The sequence below is a fragment of the Mytilus trossulus genome, chromosome 3 (assembly GCF_036588685.1).
Source record: "Mytilus trossulus isolate FHL-02 chromosome 3, PNRI_Mtr1.1.1.hap1, whole genome shotgun sequence".
NCBI classification, from domain to species: domain Eukaryota; kingdom Metazoa; phylum Mollusca; class Bivalvia; order Mytilida; family Mytilidae; genus Mytilus; species Mytilus trossulus.
Window position 1 is genome coordinate 42,142,398 of NC_086375.1, and position 22,098 is coordinate 42,164,495.

Sequence of the window (22,098 nt, forward strand, 5' to 3'; positions counted from 1 at the left end):
ATATCTGAACGCCAATGCAGACGATATACTGATGTCACAAACGATATTATTCCGCTAGGCCACATGACCCTTTTTGAGAAGCGTAGCCAGAAAATTGCAAACTAACATTATAAAGAAACTGTATAAAGAAGGTAACTCGAATAACTGAAACGGCAACTTCACAGACTCAAAGCATTCTATCCCATATTAGGATAGATTAAATTAGTCTAAGGATCTAAGCCGATAAGAAGTATATCCAAGTATGCAATTGTATTTTCGTTCCCATACCATAAGTTTGTTCTGATTTGTCAAGCATTTAATTCAAGGATAAATTTCATAGAAGTAGTATGTCTAAGTATGCAATTTTGTTTATGTATCCATAAAATAAGTTTGTTCTAATTTTATTTAATTGAAGGATAAATGCCGAGAAGTAGTATGTCCTAGTATGCACTTCTATGACAAGCAGAACAACACATGTGAAAAGATTTTCAAAAATGAAAAAGACGTGTTTTATCAAGCCTACTACAAAGTTACAGTTGAACAAGAAAAGTTGGATCAAAGTGAAATGAAATGTCAAATACACTGTGTGTTGAAAGATCACATGAGAATAAAGAATGGTATTTGTTCATATTTTGAAAGGATTCTAAGTGGTGTTAATTGTTGCTACCTCCCCGATTTGCATTATCAAAATGAAGTTAAAAACTTAACACATCACGAATATTTAATTTGGGTAATCTTTTTAGTAACAGTTTTCCATAATCCTACAATGTATGTTGAAGCAATGTCGTCTTCATTTGAAGAAATATTTGAAGCTAAAAAGCCTCGTTTTGGAACCAATTTCAAGGAAGGCAATTGATCTTATTCCCGACTTTAAAGTATCTAAATTGTTTTATGACTTTCCTATCTTTGAGAATATATATAGTGATTACCTATTTAATTATGATAATGATGTTGATAAGTGCTCTGCAGACTATAAGACCTTAAAAATAGTTGCAAACTTCTTTTGTCCAAGAATCAAACTTCATTCCAACGAAGTCCAACTGTCTACCAGTTACCTTAAAAAACTAAATACAAAAATAGATATTGATATAAACAGTGTTGTTCAAATTGAAAATGATTTCCTAGTTTGTTTAGATGACAGCGTCGTAATAAACAGCGGAAGTAGAGAACAAAATTCACAAACACAACAGAATGACATTGAGAAAATTTTATCTTTGAGTTGTTCAATTTTATCAATTACATCGCTTGCACTAACCTTGGTTGTCTACGTTTTATTGAAGGAACTTCGAACTCTTCCAGGAATGCAACAAATGATGTTGTCCTTTCACTTATTGAGTGCGCACGCACTCTACCTTATTGGAATGAATGCAACAACCGATACAGGCCTATGTGTTGCTATTGGACTACTGACTCACTATTTCTGGTTGGGGTCAATCATGTGGATGCATGTCTGTACGCTTGATATTTTTAGGGTATTCTATTTTATATATCAATATAAAAACTCTATGAGTAATTCAAGTCCAATGAAGCTTTTTAAACGCTATCTTCTGAATTCTATATCAGTGTGTTGTCTTTTTTTAACAATCAACATTGTTAACTTTTTCGTTAGTGAAGACTCCACCTTAGGCTATTTAGGGTACGGCTGTTACATTACAAAGGACGACATGGTTCTATATACGTTTGCTATCTCAGTGGGCATTTTCACACTCATAAACGTCATTTTGTTTTGTTTTGTTATTTTTCGAATGGAAACAATACCGCAAGTACAACCGGATAGAAAAAACAATCGCCCAATGTTGATCCTTTATATCAAAATTACTTGCATCACAGGAATGACTTGGATCTTCAGATTTGTTTATCAATGGACACTTTTAGATGTTCTGTCGTACATCTTCATTATTTTAAATGCTTCACAAGGTTTGTTTATTTTTCTTTCGTTTGGTTGTAAAAGTATTGTTAGGTCACGCTTAAGGGAAATATTATTCGGACAAACAACACAAAATTCTAATGAATCGGATGAGAGTGTAGGTAAATAGATTTCTAAGACTTCCAGAAACGAATCGAGTAGGACAAATCGATGAGGCAAAACATAGGATTCCTTTTTCTGGGTCACGTGAGTTAATGCAAGTCTTTAGTGTTCAGTCCTAATATGTTTTCTGTGTGTGTTTAGAAGGCTTGTTTGTCATCGTTCTCATTGTTTAAGTTTTGTTTTGTCATGGCTTTGTCTGTTTCTTTATCTTATTTAGCTTTGAATTTGTCTGTTTCTTTATCTTATTTAGCTTTGAATTTGTCTGTTTCTTTATCTTATTTAACTTTGAATTTGTCTGTTTATTTATCATTTATTTAACTTTGAAGGTCAAGTTGGTATCTTCTTTCGTAGCAATATTTTGACTCTTTTTACATGAACATTTTTTTGAATATATTTGAGTTGTATGTGAGCTGGTAAGAATTTGTATTCAGTAAATCTCAATTTTATTTCTAAAACATATGTTTACTACACCATTAAAGACTTAAAAGCGCCAATGACTTAAAAGTTATAAAGATAGCAGAACATTAAACGGTCATTATACATATTCAAATTCATTTCCAAATAGTATAATGAAACTACCGCACATGCAACCTCGGTGTTATTTTTTTTACTTTTATCTACTAACAATTGATTACGACTTAGATAGAGAGTTGTCACATTGGCACTCATACTACAATTCTGTTATTTGTCATTTCAGTAATTTTAATGTTGAAAATATTTCAAAATGAATATCCAGTAAAATATATTTATATATTTCAACTTAAATACATTTAATTATATATAATTTATCATGGAATTTGTCATAAACTATTTATTTTCTTTCGTGCTTTTATATTATAAATCATGACTGACTATATTACCATATGTTATTAAATATTTGTTTTTTTTAAAGTATTAAAACTTTTCACACTTTTCTAACGACATTATGGTGATGGAACTGTTTAACAACCTTGCCTGACTGGCTATACAGACCTTGCAAGGTCGGCCCTGGCTTGCGTCTTTTTTGGGGCATAATCTCGACATTATTTTCTCCCCATGTGTTTAAATATTGACAAAATTTTGACAAATGTAAACAATTTAAACGGGAAATTTTGTTTATGAAATATTTAATTGTTATAGCAGACTTAATGCATTCAAAAGATGCATACTGTAATAATTTATGTTAATTTTTCCATTGTGTATATTGTATTGTATTGTTTGTATATGCCTTCAACCCCCAGGGGTATAAATGTGCATTTCATAAATAAATATATGAAATAATAAGGTGTTATTGATCTTTTTTACAGTATGTATTATGTTTCATGACGACAGAGTTTTCTATTTCACAGCAATAATCTGCCATGAAGTACCTTTTAAGAGAAAGTGTTTTTTTATACTCCAATTACAGACTGTTTATAATGGTGTATATAATGGTGATTATTTTTTCAAAAGAATCGCTTTTTGATATTATGGTGTTTTACGCTCAGATATGATTGATGTATGTTATATATGTAATATTGTGTGTTTTAGTTTCTCATATCTACTTTTGAGAGTGGCTCTTGTATAAATTGATCTGTTTATGTTATGTTGTGTTTTATGTTATAAACAAATGTTTTAAAGAAGTGAGACTCCAATAAAGTAAGCGTTTGTTTGTTTTTCTAATTGCCAATTTCCTATTAACACTCTTCTGTATAGTGACCGGATGACGAGAACTTTACAAACAGTTTGCCGGTAAAAGAGAGGCAACAATTACAAAAAGGGACAATGATAAGTCGAAGATAAACTGACTACGCCATTTGATAGAAAGGAGAGACCAAAAGTCAATCAGCAGTACACAAAACAAAACATAGAAAACTAAGGGAGCTACTATTTGATTTTTATGGGGGAGGGGCTAGGATGAAAAATTTTGTCCTTTTTTTTTTTTAGTTGTAATCTCTGTCCTTTCACTCTATCCGGTCCTGCTTTTTTTTTTTTTAGTTTATCCTGACTTTTTTTACATAAATTGTCATCCTGACTTTTTTTTTTGCAAGTGTCTCATACTGCCTTTTTTTTTTACTCAAAACTCCTGTCCTGCCTATTTTTTTCAAATTTCATCCTAGACCCCCCCCCCCCCCCCCCCCCATAAAAATCAAATGGTAGCTCCCTCAAGACCGAGCAAAACGAACCTCACCAAAACAGGGGAGATCTCGTGCTAGTTTATGCAATGCTAACAAATATATCATATTTTCGTATTGAACTACCGGGTAGTTCTTAGGTACTAAGCAATTTCTTTCGGTCGTAAAGCTCTTCCCGCGTCTTTACATCTTTGTTTAACAAGAATTTGGTTTTGATGTACTATAGTTTAAACAGATTTTATTGTTCAAAATGACAAAGATACCAACAGAACATATATAGAACTCCGAAGAAAATGTTTGAGGACACCATGGCTGAAAGATGAACTCTGATAAACAGCAATACGAACTCTGACAAAAACCGGTAGTTCACTCTTGTGCTCAATTAGAATTTACCGATTAAAAAAAAACACAAAAAAAATGTTGTATGATACCGGACTAATGTAAATTGTCGTGATATTGGTATATGACTGTAAATATGACCCACACTTAAAATAAAAGATATACATATGACTGTTGATTGTTACATCCGGACAACTTTGACAACAATAATTAAGGTCATGTTGAAACTGTATTCACTAGTTTATACTCTTTGTTTTTTGTAAAATTACTTGTTGAATAAAAGTAATATTTTGTTTCTGATTTATTCATTCGATTGTTGAAATTAAAGGGCATTATAATACATAACATGCATAAAGAGAACTTGAAACCGTAACATATTGGATTTCAGAAAAATGTATCATCTATTTTTATTTTTGAAAAACTCTTCTAAACATAAGAAATCATTGTTTGTGTACATTCACGTTCTAGTCATGTTACCATATCGTGTAGGTTGCCCTCGTATTAGTGCATCAATCCTAAATTATTTCACTATAAAACTGTTATTGGGTCAATTAAACCTCTTCTGTGTTATATCTGTTAACACAAGTACCATGTTAAGGACTGGATAAAAGAAAGATGTCAAGTTCTGATGACGGAGCTCAGCTGTGGAAATATATATGGAAGGATTAAATGCATCTACGGGCCTGCTCATATTTTATCGTGGTGTTTTATTTATTAAAAGAAAGAAAGGGGTTTATAGTGTTTTATGGTTGTTGTTGGATAATTCAATGTTTATCAAAATTAGTAGATTTGGTAAAAATACTGAATCATTTACCTTTTTCGTGTTTGTCAAAGAAATGGCATTGTCCACGCTGTTATGAAAATGATTCTACAACTAAATAGGCCACCGTGCAACTTTTAGCAATGAACAAAACCAATACCACAGAGAAAGCTTCAAAAACACTGACATGGCAAACGAGGTAACCAAAATTCTGATGTGTATCATTAAATATCAATTGAAATGGCTTAACTCAATCAAAAAACATATTAACACTAGTGAACATACAATGAACGAATATTGTTTGATCTATGATACAAGGTAAATACCAAATAAATAAAATAAGGGGGAATAAATAAAGCCAACAGAAGTATGCCGCTGTGAAATGTTAAAAAATTAAAAAAAAAAAAAAAAAAAAAAAAAACGCCATATTCAATAAGACGAAATCAGAGAATGACCCCATTATAAGTTATATGTAATGCTGTGTGCGCCAAATTTTTAAAGTTGTATAGATAAAGCTAACTAGGCTCTTCTATTTTCCACTTAGGGACATTATTTTTCGGTCTGTGCGTCCGTCTGTCCGATTTCATTTTAAAGGTTTTGGTCAAAGAAGTCCAATCAACTTCAAACTTAGTACTCATGTTTCCTATGGTATCATCTTCTTAATAGTAATGCAAAATAAGAGTTTTCATCACAATTTCACGATCCACTGAACATAGAAAATAATACATACGGTATGTAGAATGATGTACGATGACAGACAATCCAAACTTTGTAAACAGACACAAAACAATAATTGTTATACTAGAATAAACGGATATTTCAGTGTATGCCATATTTTTTTATGTTATTTCTTATAGACAGGAAAAAAATCGCTTAATTTAAAAAAAAAGTTTATTGTCTCGTGAGGGTACATTGCACCAATCTAGTGAAATATTCATTGTTGAATGAAACTAGCTTATTAAAATTAGGATTAGTGGCGTGTGTATAAAACTTTCTCGTCAAAGATACCAGAAATACATACTTACTTTTGTTTTATCAGATAACAGTTAACATAATATTACTTAGTTTTACACATCATCTTAGCCTAATTGTTAATACGATAAGTATACTGTAAGTGCGTGTAACCTTTTCTCTGCGCTTATGTTGGTGTGATTGGATACAATATCATGGAACAGCTCTTGAAAGCCGGTATCAACTGAAGGTTTGTTGTCTTGTTTCGTTGACTTTCTTTTTTTTTTCTGTTTATGGTTTAGAATGCGTTTTTTTCTCAATAAAACAAAGAGAATACGTGAAAATAAACGGTATATTACTTGTCTCCAAAACAAAAATCATATCCCCCTTTTCACCCTTTCATGAAATTATACGGTTGTTTCATAACTTATTTAAAACTCTTCCTGTAATCTCTTAAATTTATAAATGAAAAACAATTGAAGCTCTCAAATATCACAATCACCATTTCAACCAGATTTAATTTAGCTGCGCATAATGTATACATGTATACGTGTTTATACATCCTCTACGGCAAATTAGACAAAAACCATAAAGGAATGCGGTCAGAGAAGTCCGGATGATTTTAACTGAATTAACATTGAGACCTTAAAGTCATTGATCTTGAAACATTTCCTTCATTGACAAAGCTATCCCAATATAAAAGCGATATAATTGTACTTTTATCATCGCGGATAATAACATTGATTTAAAATGCTTACAACGGGAAATGTATAGAAAGATATAAAAGATAAATGTATGAGTGCAGAACTAGATTATAAACACACACAAAACATGATTAATGAATCTTTTAAGGTTAAATATATAAACTTGAGATACTATACGTAAATGTGTTATTAGGTCAATAGTCTACAGCAAATAAAGTACTGTGACGTGTTAAATCATTAATTATTACATCTATAGTACACCACAGCATCTGCTGTATTACATCTATGCTGTAACTCATGAAGGTAGGCTTGATTAATATAATAGTACAATGTATGTGTTATTTCTTCACTATAAACAAGATAATATAGTAAACACATACAGTTGATTATAGTTTGTTGTACTGTTACACCACTGTCCAATGTTAGGGGAGGGTTGGGCGCCGCTAACTTGCTTAACCCCCACCCCATTATGTATGTATGTGCCTGCATGCATGTCCAAAGTCCGGTGCCTGTAGTTCAGTGGTGGTCCTTTTTTGCTTTCATGCGTAATTGTTTGTCGTTCATTACTTTGTAAATTCATTATGCCGTACTTTGTAGGTACATGCAGCCAGTGTAAACATATGCGTTGATATAAATTATTAAAGAGTCAAAGTCAATGTCTCTCACCAGAGACCTTAAACAAAAAAGCAATCCTCTTGTCATTTTTTGCAAAACATTCGATTACTATATCAATGTCGATGGGTGTCTCCTTGTATGCGATACATAGCCCCGGAAGTGGCGCTGTTGTAATTGTATAACGAAGATGTTTTAATCCGGCGCATGGCAATGAAACTGTGTGTTAATATTTCGATACGTGTCAAAATTGATAAAATGCAAGCTTTCTGCATGTAAGAGAACCAGGGATTTTCCCTTTGCTATAGCCCATCGTGCTTTCTACATTTCTACCTCGATGTAAAAAGAATCATAGTAAAAGTAAAATGGAAAGTCATCCGCAAATGTGTTGAAAAGACGGTTCACAACTTGTAAAGAACAATTCTCTAATATTGACGGAATCAAATATTGCGCTACTAACCTATCTTCAGGTTTTATTAGGCTATCCCTTAGCCCCTGAAGTAGATAATTAATAAACTGGATGAATTACGGTCGTTTCCAATACTCCTTCTGTCCGGTAGCTTGAATTCCCCGAAGCTGTTGTCTTACTGCCCCTTGTGTCATCGACTGAGTCTGAGAAGTGAAATCTCTATCTCCTTTATATTATATTTTTTGGTCGAAACGATGTTGAAGTCTTGGCTTCCGCCAAGCTACACCACTCACAAGTTTTAGAACTACTGCAACAGGTATGTTAGGCGTCCGAGGTGGATGATGCAAGACAAAAGTTGGTCGTATAATTGTATTTACCCTCATTTTCCAAAGGAAGTCTTTACCGCCCCCAATACTACAAAACCTATCATTTACATATAATATGTGCAATAATAAGTAAAGGAGGGACGAAAGACACCAAAGGGACAGTCAAACTCGTAAATCTAAAACAAACTGACAACGCCATGGCTAAAAATGAAAAAGACAAACAGAAAAACAATAGTACACATGACACAACATAGAAAACTAAAGAATAAACAACACGAACCCCACCAAAAACTAGGGGTGATCTCAGGTGCTCCGGAAGGGTAAGCAGATCATGCTCCACATGCGGCACCCGTCGTGTTGCTTATGTGATTACAAATCCGGTAAATAGTCTAATTCGGTAGGTCAAATTCATGAAAGGGAAGGAGATGTGTTCCTATCCTAAATATGCATGACATTTTGACATTTGGCTTTCATTTACAACGGCAAAAAACATGCATTGAACTAAGGTTTATATATTAAACAGGCACTTAAAATGAGTACTTGAATTTGACATCGTTTGTGATTGTATAATTTGATCTGAGCGTCACTGATGAGTCTTATGTAGACAAAACGCGCGTCTGACGTATTAAATCATAATCATAATTATTATGTACATGTAATGTGGCAGGGTTAAACATGTGAGCGCTCAATCTCTCTTCTTATCGACGGAAACAGTAGAGTATTCCCAATGTTTTAGCTAAACTTAGTTTAGTTAATGGCTAAAATTAAAAGATACAATCATACAAGCGATAAATATGAATCGATGACTTCATTAAATTCATTCATGGTTGTACATTATATAGATATATATAGATAACAATATACATACGCCTGAGCTAGTGACAACTCTACAACAGATGTATCCATCGGATCACCAGCAGTGATCGTGATACATGGCTGTGTACATTATGTATATGCAACTCTTCTAAACATCAACCCAACAATGTTAAATCTGTAAATTTGCTTTCGCAATTTTTTTGTTCTTCCCTCGCTGAGATTCGAACTCATGCTACTGAGATATCGTGACACAAAATCGCCTCCACTATAGTCGTCCCGCTAGACCACACGACCACTTGGGATAAATCTTATACATATATAGATTGAAGTTGAAGTAGACACACAACTTAATCAGCATGAAGAGTAATATAATAAATCATATCCTAGGCCTTTCAAAGTGTTCTTTTTAAAGTTAGCATGATATTCTCTTAATAGGATTTTACTGAAAAGACACTCATCTTATATTTAGCCATCTTTCTGATTAAAAAGGCTGGACCTGCAAATGTTAAAATTATAAATAAAAACTATGCACACTTCCATAGTTTTTGCTCGTTTCAATAGCCCAAGACGGTTTTAGAATTAAGGGGGAAAAGTTGAAAGATGTTTACTTGAATCTACCAAGATTGCCAGTAGCGCTGAAGTTTATGTATTATTGTACAATAAACACCGATACAACTTTAGTTATACTTGAATTTTTCATTATGCGATTATTGGAAATTTAAACAGAAAAATGTGGTTGTGTGTGCGTAGGCTCATATATATAGCTGATTGTACACTACAAAAAAAAGTTGAGATTACAGTTGTTCTCCGTGGTGTTTTTTTTATGTTTATTATTTCATGTATTTGTATTTTGGTTGATGGTTTTAACTTTCAATGTGCACGTGTATCTTTCGTTGCGAATTTTGTTATCTTTTGACCTAGTACCAAGATAAGATGGTTGTCTCAATACTTCAAATAATCAGATAGCATATAAATCAAGATCAGATTTAATATACCATTCAGAACACTCGAGTCGAGATAGTAGGGGAAGGAAACGATGTCTATTATTTAAGGTTTCTGATTCCTCATTTATTTTTATATTTCCTATTTTGTATACATATATATATATTGATAAACCTATTTGTCATATGTGTTCTGCTTTTTTTTAATATACGTCTATGTTGGACTTTCATATTTATGAGTTTGATTTTAAGTAGAGGAAGGGTGTTGACAGTCAAACAATTGTTATTGTATGGTTCGTAAACGTTTATCAATATTCAATATCAAAAATGTGAGTGTTTGTGTTACACGGCAATATTAGACATAACAAAATAAAACATCCCGGTCTTAAAAGTTGATATATAGTAAGTGTTGTTACCTTGTTACAAGATAATTGGTTTTTAACCAGTAAAGGCAAGTTTGTTATATTTTAATCAGATTTTCAGTTTGGGAGAAATCCTGTTCTGCTCAATGGTGTAAAAAAACTTCTGAGAATAACCGAACCAGGTATGTTTTATCACTTAATTGCTATCAGAATGATGCTTAGGGGTCCATAGATTTTAAGATCAGTATATTTTTTTTTATATTGTTCACAGTGCAAAGCCATGTATCGAAAACAACCCTTTTTTTTAATACTTGTGCCTTTGCTCATGGAAGATATTGTATAGGAAAGAGAGATAGCCCCATAACTTTCTTTTCGACCAGGCAGTTTGGGAAAGATTATTAACCATTATATGATTTCAGCAATTAGTTAACGAAACATTAAAATTACAATTGTGTAGCCTTCTTCGAGTGGCTTTGTCTTTCATAATTTTATTGAATGATTGATATACCATGCAGGACTTCGTAAGTAATCAACTAGTATACATGTACTTTGATGAAATTCAAAACGAGGAGAGTCGGTAACACTTTTGTTGCAAGGACAATTTGGTATAGAACAAGTTTCTATGTATAACCAAGATATAATGCATATCACAAAATCCAATTTTCTATAAAAAAAATACACTTCGGATTTATTAAATGGAAGTTAGATACAAATTGTTATATCCATCCTTGTCGTTTGGTTTGAAACTCCTCAGTCTCGAACCGGTATCGCTTTCGTCTTATATTACAAGGAAAATATCATTGCATTTTGTGTCAGTTTATTTCCTCGCTTATATAATGCATTACTAGTTTATTGTTTCAGTTTATTAAATATTATCTAAATAAGTCAAAATAAATGATGATAAAATACATTTCGGATTTCCCAATCTTCATGTCGTATGTTTCGGTTTATCATCGGAAGAAACTGTATATGTATTTCCCTTTGCAATATCGGTCACATATAAATTAGACAACTAAAATGATAATATTAAAAAAAAAGAATAACTTAAACCTTTTGCTTGGACTAGATTTTATTCTGTGTGTTCTTATTAATCAGGCAGTATACAGTAAGACACCAGATTATATAAGTGCTATTCTCGTGGTCTTAAAAGATTCTTAAAAGCAAACATTATGTCACTTGAATGGTTTAAATCTATTTTTATTGTTCTCCTTCTACCAAAATCATATTTGTAACAAGTCTTTTTTTGTTCTTATAAAACCTTAGCCGTATTTGGCACAACTTTTTGGAATTTTGGATCCTCAATGCTCTTCAACTTTGTACTTGTTTGGCTTAATAAATATTTTGATATGCGCGTCACTGATGAGTCTAATGTAGACGAAACGCGCATTTGGCGTACTAAATTATAATCCTAGTACCTTTGATAACTATATGTGCACCAATGCTCAGTATTAGACTGTATCATGCAGTTGTAGAAATATGACAGAAATATGCGAAACAAAAGACTGTGCGCTTGGATCATCCATATGGGTTAAGCGGTTTATAAAACACTTCAATGATAACTTGCACAAAAATTCTGCACAAATTAATATTTGCACAACATTACATCTTGCACAAACATTCTGTACAAATTATTATTTGCACAACATTACATCTTACACACAACATACATAATACTTACCCCTATTGGTTTATTTTTTGTGAAATGTCACTATGCTCAATTTGTTTTCTTTACTCTAATTGTCACGTTTTATTGCTCTCGATGTTTACTAGTTTATCTATTTCTATAAACATTTATCAATATCACACATGCTGTTTATTCCAACCAGAGACATATATACATATGTCTCTGTCCAAACTGAGAGCCGAGCATGTTTTTTTAATTTCCTTGTGTTTCCTTGAATATCATTAGCTGATAAACTCAATTTAAATTATAGGAAATGACTGGGGACTAATAATATTCAATTTGATACAATGGATAGATTAGGTTTTAGCGTCCGATCTACCGATGTACAAGATGAGATGTATATCTTTGTTGTATTGATATATTAACAACAGGTTGCACATGACAGTACACAGATAAGACACAGGATCGTGTACATCAACTGAATAATATTGAAAGGTAAGAATTAACTGAAAAAGAAAAATATTTCGGTATTACTTTTTTCACAATAATTTGACTGTTGCAGCTTTTCTATCGATCGTATATTAAATATCAGACATGTTTTTATGGATCGATTTGTGAAATACACAATTATTGTTTATATACTCTGTCTAAAAATTAACTGCCAATATTTGTATGAATTTTAAATGCGTTTTGATAATTAAGTTAATATAATATATGTTGTCAAACTCATAAGTTCTAAAAACAAGACAGACAACGTCGTAAAAAACCGCTAAAAAACATGCAACAGAATAGACACAACGACAATCTGAGCATTAAATACCCTACTAACAACTGGGGTAATCTCATGTGCTCCGGAAAGATAAGCTTATCCTTTTCCACTTTTAGAAAATTGACAAATAAAATATATACTAGCTGGCATGGTTTCTTAAATGTAATTAATATATCTATGTATATTAGCTACATCTGATTAGTTACATATCCGTATACGATATTTAGTAAAGTAAATAAATGATGGTCCTCTAAATATATTCCATCCCAAGTTTGCACCGTTATATACTATGTTGCACCAATAACTTACATATTCTAGCGACTACAAATTACAAAATAGGATGTGCACCCGTTCCCCCTTTTTCCTTCTCTGACAGTTTGTGTTTCTGACCTAATTCAGACACTATCATGTCAGTCTTTTTATTGATTATTGATTTGTTCAATTTTACTGTTTATATATTATTTTAGTTTTATCGTCTTAAAATGATTATTTTCTGATCGAGTTGTTTGCAGCTTTGCTGTAATTAAAAATAGATGTACCTTCGTAGTGTGCCTTTGTTTTTTGTTTTGTTGGGTTATTATATAATCTCATTTACCTTTGCGCTATTTCTTTTACTCATATGTGAGAAATTGCAAAACAATGTATTTATAGAATTGTTGTAACATCTGGTTCTTGTTAAATGTGTGTTACACATAACGATTATTATACAATATGTGTTTGAATAAATAATTACATACGTGAACGTTCATATATACATATAGGTTGATAAACATACAGTGGCAAGTATTTCAGGAATAGTCAAGGCGAAAGTTTTGTTTGAGACACCCGGATGCAAAAATCGGTTCCTATATAAAAGACTATTTGTAATTGCAATGTTTTTCATCTGATGTAGACAAATTATCGTTGGTTTAAACCTTACAATCACATTATTAAATATAATAACTGTTAACCGTATATTTGACGGTGGACGTTATTCAATACAAAAAAATGGAGTTATATATACAGTATATTGCATTAGAATATTGCTATCGTTGTCGGCTGTTGCATGGTGACCTTTCGATATGAACATAAAATATCCGGGATAAATTTAAATAAGACAGCATTCCAACAACATTAAAATGCAAACGACAACAAGTGGCCAACACAAAGGTCTTCAAAAACAGACAAGTGTCTATAACGATTTCAAGCTTGAAATCACCCAGAGGTTGTAGAAATTGTGAATTACGAAGACTTGTTAGTACCTTCCATCCATACAAATCTCATCAAAGGACACACGCATTTAGATATCTTTAATTTTATTTTACAATCGTATATTTTCTCATCGAAGTGCACATTTAATTTATGTTAATATTGATATAAATGTACTAGGATGTTAAAAGACAAAGAAACAACAAAAGGATGCTATGCTTGGATAGTTTTATTTGGTAAGTTCTAAATACAGTTTAAAGTATTAGCACGTTTTGGTTGAATATACATAGCTAAATGAAAGTTTTTTTTATAAAGAGCGAAAAATAAAAGTGTTTTGTGAAATCACGATATTTTCATCCTTCAAATTGCTATTTAACTTGGTTTTACTTTTAAAACTCAGTAAAAAGTTGTTTCTAGATAAACTCTATACATTCCAATTAGGTAGTGCTGGATTTAAAAAATATACTATTATATTGGAGAAAGGCAAACACAACTAAAAAGTAAAATCACAATAATACTAAATTCCGAGGGAAAGGTCCTGATCCAAATTAATGGCAAAACAAATAAAGATTTGTTTCACTCGTTAGAGACACTCAAATGTATTCTAAATAGATAGATACATTTAAATCCCACAGATCTACAATACCTAATTGCATGTTTTTTTAATCCATTTGCAGCCTGTACAGTGTTACAGTTTCTGACAGACAGCATTCTAAAATCTTTTGGACTCTTTTACGTTGAAATTATAGACGAATTTCATGAAAGTGTCTCATTTACCAGTCTAATAACAGGAATAATGTTTGGCGTTTACTGTTTATCAAGTAAGTTCAGTGTCCATTACCAAGTGCATCGGAACTAGACTTGTGAAACTATAAAAAAAAAAAAAAAAAAAAAGAAGAAGATGTGGTAGTATTGCCAATGAGACAACTCTCCGCAAGAGACCAATAACACAGAAATTAACAACTATAATACCCCTTTACAACAGGGAAAAGCGCCAGCGGGGTACTGGTACCTGCGTCAACACAAAAATATAGTATATACAATCACCATATATGATTGTAATGGAAAAATTACAAGATTTTTGCAAATATTTAAAACAGCTAATAATGGCACTACTAGTTATCAGAGAGAAAAACACATGTTATATCAAACTGTTTGATACTTGCGTTTGTCGTCCATTATTTTTTTTCTCGCAAAAATCTTCTCTGAAACTTTACTCAATGCTTCCTTATAAACATATTATACGAATTTACAATTTCAGCTTTACCAGTAATGATGTATCTGATAAAAGCTATCCAGCCAAGAGGTGTTATGATAATTGGGAGTGTGCTGATAGCAGCCGGATATAGTCTCAGTTGTCTTGCACCGAACATTTATTTCCTACTCTTTTCAATAAGCATATTAGTTGGTGGGTATGTCAAATGAATGAATACTTTCTCGTTTAATATAGTAAGTAATCATAGGTACCAGGATTGTTGATTGACCGTGTGGTTCTTTCGTTTTTTCAGTTTCGATAATTTGATGTGGAAATTAATATGCAATCTTTTTTAAGTAACCGTACGCGTTAGTTCACGTATTTCTCAAATTTCGTATTACAAGGAACAATTTCCTGCTTACAAAACTTTTGAGTTTTTCGAAAAACTAAGGACTTTCTTATCCCAGGTATAGATTACCTTAGCCGTATTTGACACAACTTTTTGGAATTTTCGGTCCTCAATGCTCTTCAACTTTGTACTTGTTTGGCTTTCTAAATATTTTGATATGAGTGTCACTGATGAGTCTTATGTAGACGAAACGCGCGTCTGGCATTCTAAATTATAATCCTGGTACCTTTGATAACTATTTAGTTCATGAAGAGAATGTCGAAATATATTAATTGGAAATGAAATCTTTTTGGGATATAATAATTAAGTTTTAAAAGTAAGTAATGTGTGGGTTTAATTATAAACTACGCTACTTATGCAATCACTCTGGCAGAAAGAGATCAGAAACACTCTTATCGTGAACACGGTATCTATATCAAATTCCCTTGTATATTTGACACAAAAGGAAGCTATTAACCGAAATTGCATGAGTACTGCATGGACAATTAATCACGAACATAACACGCCGATAAGAACACGGCCGTTAAATTGGTTCGTTTGAATACAGAGTCCATCCCTCTAGAATGTATGCGGTTGTTGAATTGACCCCGGGTCGGGCTAACCATGATGTTAAAACTAATATTTGGGTAATTTGCTGCTTCTCCGCTAATAACACGGCTTCAGGAGTCTAAAACTAAGACTGGCTGACTGTGATTCCCAATTACATGTCAAGATAGAGTTACACATCTTCTTGTTAACGTGTGTGTTGGGACGTATAAATGAAAACCTTACTTGTCGGCTAAATACAACAGCCCTATTAATGAAACGCTCAAATTGTATCATCATTCGGACTTTTATTCAGTTTCTGAGTTTAACACACAGTTAACACATCAATGAATATATCTAAAAAAAATATACTACGACTTGTCTTAGATGCATCTTTCTGAGATGTGTCGAATGACGATGCGGTTTGCAAAATTGAATATTTGAATTCTAATTGATGTTGTAATTAGAGGTAAAGATTAATCATTTTATCTATAATATTTACATTTTCAGGTGTAGGCATGGCATGTATATTTCCACCATCAATTTATGCCTTGGGTACATATTTTACGAAGCAAAGAGCGACCGCAAATGGCATAGCAATATCAGGTTGCAGTTTAGGAGCACTAGTCACTCCGCCTTTATACCAATATCTAATAAAAACATACGGCCTTAGAGGAGCACTGTTATTAGCAGGAGCAATTCTTCTCAATAACTTACCGATGGCATTTCTTCTAAGAACTCCAAACAAAGTTGACCAATCAGAGAAAGCTCATAAGTCGCCTTTAATCAACAGAAACGAATCAGTGCAGGAGATGAAACCGACTAAAACATTAAATGGAGATATCCATATAAATTATTTTCATTTTTTAAATGGACATACTAGTATGTCAGAAAGAGTACATAAATCTAATCATAATGGAATAGGTTTATTTAGTTCTCATCCTCAACTTTCGACTAATTTAGAATTAGAACTTGAAGTGAAAGTACCGAAGATGGATGAAAATAAAAGTAATTCTGACGAACATCTTAATGGTAAAACATTTTATCGGGAGTTTCCACTGAGTTCATTCAAATATTTCAGCAGTAGTGCATTAATAGTATATCCAATATTAGCTGAAAGTGAAGATAGAATTAACGAAAATGAGAGCTCTGTAAAACTAAATGATTCTGTCACTAACCCAGTGTGCGCCTTATTAAAGAAACCAACATTCGTAATATTCTTATTAGCGAACTCTTTATCAACTATTGTGGCGTCAACATTCTTGTCATTCTTGCCTTTACATGCCAAGCAAAACAATATAAGTGATGCTAAAATGGTCATCCTTGTCTCACTGACTGGAGCAGTGGATTTAATTGGGCGAATCTTGTGCGGTATCTTAGCGGACAGGTCACACGTACAAAGTTATCAAATCCTTATTGTTGCACAACTGATATGCGGTGTTACTTATAATTGTAATCAGTTTATGACGTCATTTTCGGGACTAGTCGTATTCTGTGTTTTGATTGGTCTATTTAGTGGAATGTTTTTACCTCTGCGACATTCAATAATGGTGGATATCAGCGGATTAACATTGTATCCAACTGCTTTGGCGATCACAACTGTATCTCAGTTACCAGTTTATGTGGCTGGACCTCTAGCATTTGGTAAGATTTTTCCTTGTTTTTTTAGCTCTCTTGATTCGAAAGCGATTATTATAATGATATCTGCAGGATTTTTAAAGATTTAACATATAATTGATCTTTAAAGTCATATGAAACTTTAAATTAAAAAAAATGATGCATATGCATTTTATAACTTAATAGCTAGTTTTTATTATAAAATTTATGTACATCTACTTTTTTCTAAAGACAATTCTATAATTTGTCCAAATTTTGAAGAAATTTACGTATTTTAATTGTTTGCTTCCAGTCAACAATTAGCCAATATGTTTTCCGTATGCAGTGATCTCAGAGTGACATTCTCGAAAAAAATCCGGTCATTGCAATACGCGTGGATCTGTCATTTAAATAAACTATTATCTTATCTGACGATTATATGATATTAATGCGGGGGAAAACAATCGTGCGCAGAGAACTAAGTTGATGATATCTACATGTATTGGTTCAATAATTTGATAAACATATTTTACACCAGTCACTCAATTCATGACGTGTTAAATAAAAATTGAAAAAGTAAGGAAAACAATTCCTCATGTCCAACTAAACCACTTTTAAATAATAAGCCCAAATACCCATTTATCGGACATTTCTGATGACCACGTCCACCATTAGAAGGGTTCGGGAATACAATTAATAAATCTCTTTGTACATGTCTTAAAGAAGAAGCTGTTATAAGTTTATTAGTCGATATGCACATTCATTATAGTCTTTAAAAACATTTCAGGAATATCGGCAACAATAATTATGAATGGGCTTTCTTTTTTGATCTTTATTTTAAAGGACTTCAATGATCCATATTAATACTTTATTTGTAGGTATACTTCGTGATCTCAACGGTAATTTCATAGCATCTTATCACTTAATTGGTGTGGTTGCCTTGATCTCCGGTGTGTTATTTTTATGCGGACCATTATTTAAAAAATGTAAAACGGATGGAGCATGTTCGTCAAATGAGGATAGACTTAAAACACAAACAACGTAGCCGTGTCACAAATAACTGCAATATTGTTGCTCAAGAAATGAACACAAAGCTACTAAGAATCCCCATAGACATGTCCGAACATCTTCAGTAAAAACAGAGACGTGAAATGAATCCGAAACTAAAGGTTTATAACACCGATGAATGAATGGTTGTCATGAACTCGTGTGCCTTAGCTGTTACACTGTTACAAGTTACGACTGTTATTGCATATATCTTTGTCGTTAGATCGGAAGAGCCTTGCCTATATTTATTGTCATTAAATATCAGCTAATGTTTCTTTAAAAGACATTAAAGCTGCATAATTCTTTTCAAAGTTGATGTGTTTCTAAAATTGTAAAACATTTCACAGCAATTTTATACTTTTACTTTAATATATCATCCCTTATTTTTATTAACTCTGTATATACATTGTATCACAGATCAAATGTATTTGTTCATTGTTTGTTTATTTCTATTACTACGTTTTTTGATTAAGTTAAGCCATTTCAATTGATATTTTGTAGAGTGTCTTTCTATGTTATGATGTTATATTACTGTTTCAGAAAAGGGAGACGGTTTGGTACAATTTGAACGTTTAATCCACCTGCAATTGTTTGCACCTGTCCTAAGTCAGGAATCGGATGTTTAGTGGTTGTCGTCTGTTTATATCTATATAACGAAAAACCTAACTTCGACTATGAGAAACCCGAAGTTGTCATGTATTCAAAACTGTAGATTCGATAAACAGATTATCTAGAATGTAAGGTATCAACAAGTTTGACGTCAAATTTTCCTTTAATTACTGAAATTATTTTCTGATGAAAGATAAAATGTTATACATTCTAATAAAGATTTTGTTAAAAGAGAGACAAAGGAACATTCAAACTCATAAGTAAAAGAAAAAGACAAACAGACAAACAACAGTACATATGAGAGCCGTGGTGTAGTGGTTAGTGCATCCGACTACTAACACAAAGCTTCCTGGTTCGATTCCCGTTCGGGATGAACAATTCAGGAACTCAATTTTCGACTCTCCCTTGATACCATTTGCGAGTATGCCCTTGATACCATTTGCGAGTATGGTCTTAAGGCAACGATGACAGTCCGTCGGAAGGGGACGATAAATGGCTGTCCCGTGTTAAGAGAGAGCCATATCTCTTACACGTTAAAGACACCCTTGTAGATTTCGAAAAAGAGTAGGCTAATGCCGCTACACGGCAGCACTCGCACCCGCAAAGTGGAAAGGGATTAATATAAGTTGCAAAACTTGTTTCCCAATCCACTATAAATACATGTAAGTATGTTTAAACTAAACAACACAAAAACCAAAGACTGAGCAGCACGAACCTCACCTTAATCGGCAGATTATTTAAGGTGCTCTGGAAGGGTAATTAGCCGATCATGCTACACATCAGCACCTAATTATTTGGAAAATGGAACATTACTATTGGCTGGTTTTCTTTCTCATTTTTAACAAAATGACTTAATGAATATAACAGGCTATTAATGTTGTATACCAGAATCGCGTTTCGTTTACAAAAAGACTCATTATTTAAGTTACGAAGTTAAGTGAAGAGCATTCGGGCCCCTAAACGTTTTGTCAAATACAGCTAATAAAGGTAATCTATTTGGATGGAGAGTTGTCTCATTGGCACTCACACCACATCTTCCTATATCTGATATAAAAATGCGTAGTTCATTGTATTACGAAAGTTCCAAAATTTTGTAAATAGTTGATTTATGAATATGACCCCATCAATGATAATTCTTGTCAATACATATACACGAGGTTGAATACTGGACTGATGATACCCTCGTAAACATCATCAAACAGTTATGTGTACTCACCAAAAACACCAGGTTAATAATTGTGTATGTCGGACGAATATTTCGTCTACGAACAACACAGTAATCAGTGAAAAAGATTTCGAGATGTAAATACAAAAAATCACATCATAAATACCAAAAACTAGGGGTGATCTCAGGGGCTCCGGAAGGCCAAGAAGATCCTGCTCCACATGTGGCACCCGTCGTGTTGCTTATATGATAACAAATCCGGTAAATAGCCTAATTTGTAGGTCACATTCATGAAAGACAAGGGGATTGTAGTTACGACGTTAGGAACATATCCGATATCATTTGTGAATCGGTTATTCCACAACGGTCAACTAACTCGTGATGGCGTCCGTAAAATTTACGAAGGGGTGATTTCAACTTCACCATTTGGAACTCTTGGTTTAATAGCTTCATTGTGAACCGCAACCCTCTATCAAGAAAATCATGATAGGAAATGCAAGCACGAGAATATCGTATTAATAGGGAGATATAAAGGAATGAGAACGAGTTAGTCGACTATGTAAGCGTCTTCTGGTATACATACATCACCCACCATGCGAATCTACACTCATTTAAAACATCACATTCTGGAATAAAATGCAACCGCGCAGGATCGGTAAAGTTTAATATTATATAATCATTCTTGTATCTTCAGATATAAGACACAGAAAAACGTCGCTAGCAGGTTGATATACAGACATGTCGCAAGTTAGTGGAGAGCATGAATTTCACTACAAAATTGCTTGTCTCCACCGGGAATCGAACTCGAGATTTCTTTGTCACAAGGCGTTAGCCGACTGAGCTAAAGAAGTCCCCCCTTAGCTCAACTGGCTACGGCTGACTAAGTCTCTACCACATGTTCTAAGGGAAACAATCCTGTCGCATTTGTAATGAAAGAACACAATAGTTTAGGAAAGAAAGCCGAACTGCCAAATCGCTCCAGACCAAATCGTCTTAATTTTTCACCAATTGGCTCCACTTTCTACCAACTCGCATCACTCTTGTTTACAAACTTGCCCAAAGTATACAAAGGGTAAAATTTCATTATACTTATAGTCCTGTCATTGGGATTAAACTTTTTTTCATGAGTATGATGAGGATGGTAATCTTTAATGCAGTACGGTTTAATTCTTTTTTCTTCATTATTGGGGCGAGTTTTTATTGGTACTGTTTGAAAAGAAAGCACATTATGTATCAACTTGTAACACAAAATCACGGGGGCTTGTTTATTGTCAGGGTGGAGTTTTATTTCTAAGTCGTTATTACAACTTATATAAGCTTACTAATGTTATAACGACTTAATTTACTAATAGTTAACTCTCTACAACGGCTTAGTTAACTCTTTTAAACAACTTAAAGTTGTCTAATTGACAAACCTGTAACATCTGATTTAATTATCAAGCTTTTCAAATCTTAAAAATACATTATAAAAATACTTCCCACTTAGGGAACAACTAGCCTAAGTGTTATTAAATATGAGATGAAACCATTAGTTGATAGAAAAAATTAGATGCTAGATGTGTATAGGATTTTTTGCCATCCTCTGAATATAATGAAAAAGCGTGAACAAATACATCTGTCAAGGATTTCATTCGGTTCATAAATTATGCA

General features: G+C 32.8%; 1 protein-coding gene across 2 annotated transcripts; it reads left to right on the forward strand.

Moving 5' to 3' along the window:
- Positions 1 to 6,298: 6,298 nt before the first annotated feature.
- Positions 6,299 to 19,432, forward strand: LOC134711505 (monocarboxylate transporter 3-like). 2 transcript variants are annotated; one of them, XM_063572132.1, is made up of 7 exons: positions 6,299 to 6,401; positions 12,377 to 12,440; positions 14,083 to 14,138; positions 14,580 to 14,723; positions 15,164 to 15,310; positions 16,542 to 17,675; positions 18,506 to 19,432. In XM_063572132.1, exons 3-7 carry the CDS (start codon positions 14,084 to 14,086, stop codon positions 18,670 to 18,672), a joined length of 1,647 nt encoding a protein of 548 aa, XP_063428202.1. In that variant the 5' UTR covers positions 6,299 to 6,401; positions 12,377 to 12,440; position 14,083; the 3' UTR covers positions 18,673 to 19,432. The 2 variants fall into 2 exon arrangements, with proteins under 2 accessions (XP_063428202.1, XP_063428203.1); XM_063572133.1 differs by lacking the exon at positions 6,299 to 6,401 and adding an exon at positions 10,430 to 10,503.
- The last annotated feature ends 2,666 nt before the right edge of the window (positions 19,433 to 22,098 follow it).